The 7,726-nt window shown below is 40.3% G+C and overlaps 1 protein-coding gene across 1 annotated transcript in view; it reads left to right on the forward strand.

Annotated features, from left to right (window-relative positions):
- LOC120034271 (voltage-dependent P/Q-type calcium channel subunit alpha-1A-like) overlaps positions 1 to 7,094 on the forward strand; it is a 114,254-nt gene extending 107,160 nt beyond the window's left edge. Inside the window, exons 34-38 of the mRNA XM_038980777.1 lie at positions 3,129 to 3,194; positions 3,370 to 3,467; positions 3,550 to 3,700; positions 4,962 to 5,089; positions 6,992 to 7,094. Coding sequence (XP_038836705.1) covers positions 3,129 to 3,194; positions 3,370 to 3,467; positions 3,550 to 3,700; positions 4,962 to 5,089; positions 6,992 to 7,094 — 546 coding nt within the window. The remainder of the gene's footprint in view (positions 1 to 3,128; positions 3,195 to 3,369; positions 3,468 to 3,549; positions 3,701 to 4,961; positions 5,090 to 6,991) is intronic.
- The last annotated feature ends 632 nt before the right edge of the window (positions 7,095 to 7,726 follow it).

Here is a 7,726-nt window from a genome sequence, read left to right on the forward strand (position 1 = left end):
CTATATAATCTGTTGTACAGTTATATAATCTACTGTACAGCTATATAATCTACTGTACAGCTATATCATCTGTTGTACAGCTATATCATCTGTTGTACAGCTATATCATCTACTGTACAGCTATATCATCTGTTGTACAGCTATATCATCTACTGTACAGCTATATCATCTACTGTACAGCTATATCATCTGTTGTACAGCTATATCATCTGTTGTACAGCTATATCATCTGTTGTACAGCTATATCATCTACTGTACAGCTATATCATCTGTTGTACAGCTATATCATCTACTGTACAGCTATATCATCTACTGTACAGCTATATCATCTACTGTACAGCTATATCATCTGTTGTACAGCTATATCATCTACTGTACAGCTATATAATCTGTTGTACAGCTATATCATTACTGTACAGCTATATAATCTGTTGTACAGCTATATGATATACTGTACAGCTATATCATCTGTTGTACAGCTATATAATCTGTTGTACAGTTATATAATCTACTGTACAGCTATATAATCTACTGTACAGCTATATAATCTGTTGTACAGCTATATCATCTGTTGTACAGCTATATCTTCTGTTGTACAGCTATATCTTCTGTTGTACAGCTATATCATCTGTTGTACAACTATATCATCTGTTGTACAGCTATATCATCTGTTGTACAGCTATATCATCTGTTGTACAACTATATCATCTACTGTACAGCTATATCATCTGTTGTACAGCTATATCATCTGTTGTACAGCTATATCATCTGTTGTACAGCTATATCATCTGTTGTACAGCTATATCATCTGTTGTACAGTTATATAATCTACTGTACAGTTATATAATCTACTGTACAGCTATATCATCTGTTCTACAGCTATATCATCTGTTGTACAGCTATATCATCTGTTGTACAGCTATATAATCTACTGTACAGCTATATCATCTGTTGTACAGCTATATAATCTACTGTACAGCTATATCATCTACTGTACAGCTATATCATCTGTTGTACAGCTATATCATCTGTTGTACAGCTATATCATCTACTGTACAGCTATATCATCTACTGTACAGCTATATCATCTGTTGTACAGCTATATAATCTACTGTACAGCTATATCATCTACTGTACAGCTATATCATATGTTGTACAGTTATATCATCTACTGTACAGCTATATCATCTGTTGTACAGCTATATCATCTGTTGTACAGCTATATCATCTACTGTACAGCTATATCATCTGTTGTACAGCTATATCATCTACTGTACAGCTATATCATCTACTGTACAGCTATATCATCTACTGTACAGCTATATCATCTGTTGTACAGCTATATAATCTACTGTACAGCTATATCATCTACTGTACAGCTATATCATATGTTGTACAGTTATATCATCTACTGTACAGCTATATCATCTGTTGTACAGCTATATCATCTGTTGTACAGCTATATCATCTGTTGTACAGCTATATCATCTACTGTACAGCTATATCATCTGTTGTACAGCTATATCATCTGTTGTACAGCTATATCATCTACTGTACAGGCTATATAATCTGTTGTACAGCTATATAATCTGTTGTACAGTTATATAATCTACTGTACAGCTATATCATCTGTTGTACAGCTATATCATCTACTGTACAGCTTTATAATCGGGTGCAGTGCACACACCAAATTGTAGGAAGAGAGGATTGACATATATAAATATGCAGCTCCAAAAATTGTGCTGATCAAGAATATTACTTTGCATGCTCACCAGCAATGGGGCATCAAGCAACAATTACTAGCATAGGTTTACTGGTATGTTGGTATGTCAAAATTGCTTAAAATGTAATGAATAAAAATGAAGCTTGGATTTGGAATTTGTTGTTAAAATCAATTATCACGTAATCAAAATGTTGTAGACAAAATAAGGAAAAGGGATGTCTGGAAGCCACAATAAATAGACAAAGATTTTGTGACCTTGGGAGTATAAGGCTCTATCTGCACTAAGCAAAGTTCTGAGATATTGAGCATCAGTTTTCACATCCCAGATCTCAGATGTCACTTGTGCTCCCTCTCCGGCCTCTAGGTCACCAGGCTGCTCGTTAGGGCGCACACCTGTCACCAGCGTTAGGCGCATAATGACACTCACCTGGACTCCATCACCTCCTTGATTACCTGCTCTATATAAGTCACTCCCTTTGGTTTCTTCCCGAGTCGTCATTGTTCTTGTTTCGTGTCGGTGCGCTGTTTGTGTTTCTTGTTTTTTTCATTTATTTATAAAAACAATTCACTCCCTGAACTTGCTTCCCGACTCTCATACATCGTTACATCAGAACTGTTTTGTAGTGAGTTCTTTTTAGGGGCGTGCATTAGCAGATAAGCTTATGGTTCTGAAATGTTAATCTGTGTTCAGCCATAAGGTTCTATTTGACACTTCTAAATTAGACATATTCAGTTCTTAAGACTGTAGCTATTTGAATACATAAATGATAGAATTAGTATTTGACCAAAATAGTCAGGACACATCAAATACATTAAGACATGCATTATGATCATTAGACAAATGACTGTCATCACTGAACAACGATGTGACCTCACAGAATTGTATAGTTTACATGTTTTCACTTAAAATGTACTTTTTCAAAAATGTAACTTTACAGACATATGAAGAACCATCTAAAGATCTATTATATGTGACTAACTCATTTCTGACATGTCAGATAGAACCTCATAGTCCCAAGGCCTGGATTTGTAGTTGGAACAAGTCATTGCATGTATAGATTTGTTTACTTGACTCGACTTTCCCTTAGAATGCACGACTTGGACTAGACTCGAGACTCAACCTATTCTTTCTGGGACTCGACTTAAGACCTGGAACTTGGGACTTGAGACTTGCTCATGACTCGAATAATAGTGACTTGGTCCCACCTCTGCACAAAACCCACTTAGCAGCATTGTGGGGACCGATGACAGAATACACACACACACACACACACACACACACACACACACACACACACACACACACACACACACACACACACACACACACACACACACACACACACACACACACACACACACACACACACACAGAATAGTACTCCAGCTCTTTATGTCTGTTTAGGCGCTGCCGTATGTGTGTCTGCTCATCGGCATGCTGTTCTTCATCTATGCCATCATCGGGATGCAGGTGAGTAGAGACACCAGAAGAAAAACAAGTCAAAATGAATGGTCATTTTTACAGATCAACATGAACTTTATAAAAAGCATCCAGGGAATGTGACACTTGCCTGCCATAGGGACGTGTGTGAGGTTGTGCATTCTCCCATATTACCTAGCATGTTGACAGTTTGTTATTTTGTCAGCTGTTTGGGAACATAGGGATGGAGGAGGAGGAGGGGAGCGCCATCAATGAACACAACAACTTCAGGACTTTCTTCCAAGCTCTCATGCTGCTCTTCAGGTGTGTGTGTGTTTACATTTGTGTGTGCCTGTGTGTACAGTACATGCATACGTGTGTCTCCAACGTGTGTGTATTTGTATAGGAGTGCCACGGGCGAGGCGTGGCATGACATCATGCTGTCGTGTCTTGGAGGGAAGCTCTGTGATCCTCTGGCAGGGAACACTGAACCAGAGTGTGGCAGCCAGTTTGCCTACCTCTACTTTGTGTCCTTCATCTTCTTCTGCTCCTTCCTGGTGAGAAGCACTAGCTGTCTGTCTTTCTCTATTCCCCTTTCAGTCATATTTTCCCCCTTAGTGTCGGTTATAGGATTGCAAAATTCCCTAAATCCTAGTTGGAGGATTCCCGGAATCAGGAGGGAAAAAGCAGGAAATCCAGAATAGGTCCAACCACACTGCAAAACCGGATAAGTTTTGGCTACTCAAACATTTTGAGGAAACCGATTAACTAAAAAAGTGAAGTTAAGAAACTTAAATAGCTGAAGTTAGCAGTACTACCTTCATATGTGTAATACAAATGCATTGTTTTGTAAGGTATTCTTAAATTTAACGCTCCCACTAATCCATGCCTCCAATAATTTCCCAGTGTGCCTTGCCTTTTCGATTGAATTGTAGAGTTACCACCCATGACTGTATTTGTTAATGACAGAGACTTGGTTGTTGAATTCGTTAGTTTTCAAGCCTTTGGTCTTCCCCAAGAGAGTTCCTAGGCGAAAATGATCATTATTATTGAACCATTACATGTCTCATAAGGCCTTATACAGTGGCCTGAAACTCTTCGTTTACAGGCCACATCAGTCATGCAAGTAGGTTTGCAAAATTCCACAAACTTTCCCCAAAACGTTTCCAGTAATCCTGGGAAATTTACCAGAATTGTGCAACTCTAACTGTAAATCCCATTATGCTGGCTTGCAAAGTGTAAGGTGTAATTCCTGTTGGGATTTAGCCAGCGTTAGGCTATCCAACAGTTGAAATGTGTATTCACCCTCATCCTGCATTCATAATGACTGCCAGGGTTAAGAACAGTGGGAGGAAACTACATAAGCCATTTAAACTGGAACAACCATTTCAGTAACAAGTGCAAAAATGAAGTGATTGGATTAGAAACAATTATATTTATATTTTTGTAGCATAACATTTAGTCAATCAGTCAATGTACATGCAAAAACACAGATATTAAAAACAATTCCAAAAAATCTAACTGCAATAGAGCATGCTGGGGAAAATGTTCATTTGTTATCATATTTTTAAACATTTAGTTGGTGTGACTTCTCATTTACTTTTGAGTCAGTACCACATAAACATGTTAAGTAATAATGACTTTTATTGACTTAGAGTACAACTTATTAGAAGTATTTGAGTTAAAAATGCCTTGAGGTTTACAGTACAGGATTTCTGTAAAACCAGGGAATTTATTTTGCAACCCTAGTCTGTTATAAGTGCACACTTGCTTGGCTGACATAATACTGTGTAATAATGTGGCTGTTTGTATTTTTAGATGCTGAATCTGTTCGTGGCTGTCATCATGGACAACTTTGAGTACCTGACCAGAGACTCCTCCATCCTCGGCCCACATCATCTAGACGAGTATGTCAGGATATGGGCTGAATATGACCAAGCAGCTTGGTGAGTGACACACATAGAACACACACATAGAACACACACACACACACACACACACACACACACACACACACACACACACACACACACACACACACACACACACACACACACACACACACACACACACACACACACACACACATACACACACACACACATATACTGTATATATATACAGATATACACACACATCTTACACATGTGACGCATCACATCAGCACCTCATGATAAACACTCATATACTGAACACTTATAATCTGGGTGATTTAAAAACACACAAACACACATACACACACGATGCCAATGGTTTCTTGTTGTTTAATGTGTTTACTTTTTCAGAGGTAGACATCAACCTCTCATGTCTGTGTATCTCTGAGCGTTAACTCCTCCTGTACTGTGTACAGTAGTGTTGTATAACTTACTGGTGTAAACACTGTTAACGTGTCCTCAGGCTAGGCTCTAGTTCAACCCTGGCACTAGATCTCATTAGCCTGTGGTAAAACTGATCTAAGTCCAGTCTTTGGGAACAGCAGATGAAAAGAGTGGGAGTCTGGGAGCTGTACAGTAACCATGAAGTAAATTACTCCATAGTCATAAAGGATATAAAGGCCAAGTCTCCTGTAGTTGAACTGAACCCAAATCAGTCTAAAGAACCCACACAAGACAGCAGCTGTAGGTGGGATCATGGATCTGAGGAGTAACCTTCTCAGTGATCCAGTTATCCCTCCCTCCCTGTGCCCTCTCCCTCTCTGTGTGTGGTTCAGACCCCCACCCCACCTCCACCCCCTCTGGAATCTGCATACTGCCAAAACTTACTGTGGCAACAAACCTCCCCTTTACAGTACTGTATATTCAACCCAGTGGAACCTGACACGCGCTAAGTTTCCTAGTATCTGTATTCCAGTGCCTGTTATCCTTCTGCTTGTCCTGTAGTCTGCAATGTAGAGGGAGAGATGAGAAGGGAAGAGCAGGAGGGAGAGAGAGTGGATTGAGGGAAGGAGGTAAGAGACACAGTGGTGGGGGGAAGGGAAATTGAGAGAGAGAATGAGCGACTGAGATGGGTAGGAATATCAAAGTAATCAGAATTAAAAGGTTTTGGTAACATGGCGAATTGAGATAAAGACAGGCATGGAAGAAAACAAGGAGGATTTCTGGAGAGAAGCAAGGGAGGGAGGGAGGGAGGGAGGGAGGGAGGGAGGGAGGGAGGGAGGGAAGGAGGGAGGGAGGGGGGAACAGACAATCTATGGGGAGATGGGCCTCTGTATGACAAGTGGCTATTACACATTAGGCCATTTAGCATTCACATGCATTTCTAGTTAATGAGCTATTCCTTAATTATACTCCACACACAACCAATTACTGGCACACACCACTGCTGGCAGAGAGGGGGAAGGGAATGAACGAGGGGAATGAGAGAGAGATGGGGATGGGTTCTATTATGAAGAGGAATTGAGAGAGAGATGGGGATGGGTAATATTAGGAAGAGGAATTGAGAGACATAGGGATGGGTTCTATTAGAAAGAGGAATTGAGAGAGAGACGGGGATGGGTAATATTAGGAAGAGGATTTGAGAGAGACGGGGATGGGTTGTATTAGGAAAACAGGAACGATAATAGACAGGAAGTGGTTAAACAGAGAAGGGATAGGCTGAGAGAATGGTAGGAACAGGGAAAGACTGCAGTGTCATTGCAGAAGAAAAGCACTACAGCTCAAACGGGTGACGTGCAACAACAATGTGTGTGTGTGTGTGTGGTGTGTGTAGTATGTGTGTACACCGTACAGTAATTTTGCTGTTATGATATCTTGTTTCTTGTCAATCTTGTGCTCTTCTTTCTTCCCATTGTTCTCTCTTGTCGTATCTGTCCTCTACCTTTGTTCTGACTCCTCCTGTTCTTTTTGCAGCGGCCGCATTCATTATAAGGATATGTACAGTTTATTGCGAGTTATCGACCCGCCTCTTGGCTTAGGAAAGAAATGCCCCCATAGAGTGGCCTGCAAGGTTTGACTTCCACTAAAAATCCTCAACCACACCTGCTACAGCATCCAAGAATGGAATGAGTGTCGCTTATCTGATCTGATTGGATTTCATTTTTGTTATACTTTCTCTCTTCTTCTTTATTTTGACCATTTCTACTTGCATTCTGATCTGAAACAAGAATGTGTAGGACAATGCAGACACCCAGACGAGCATGACGTTGTGCACCACTGAAATGAAAAATAAATAAAAAACTTTTAAGAGTTTGATTATGAAGAAAAAAAAGAATTATGATTGTTCTCCTTTGGTCATTTTTCTTTCTGTTGTTTTGCTTGCTGTTGAGCCACGGCTAGGCGCGGTGCTAGACACACTGTGGGATCTGTAGCATTGCATTGTTCTTGGGGGGGAGGACAGAAACTGCATTGACACCCCACCCTCATCATGGTATAGGCCAGTCCCAGCAGTGGAGCTCAGTGCTTGTCTCTGAAGTCCTCTGCTCTTCTATGCAATCCCCTCCCACTTGCATAGAACTATGTTTTACTTCTACTAAAAGTCTCCAACTTTACTCAACTCCGCTCCTCCTCCTCCCTATACCCCCGTCTTATCTTCTACAAGATATACACCCCCGCCCGCTCAGACCAGTTCTAGACAACCTCACCCGC

The sequence above is a fragment of the Salvelinus namaycush genome, chromosome 41 (assembly GCF_016432855.1).
Source record: "Salvelinus namaycush isolate Seneca chromosome 41, SaNama_1.0, whole genome shotgun sequence".
In the NCBI taxonomy this organism is placed as follows: Eukaryota; Metazoa; Chordata; class Actinopteri; order Salmoniformes; family Salmonidae; genus Salvelinus; species Salvelinus namaycush.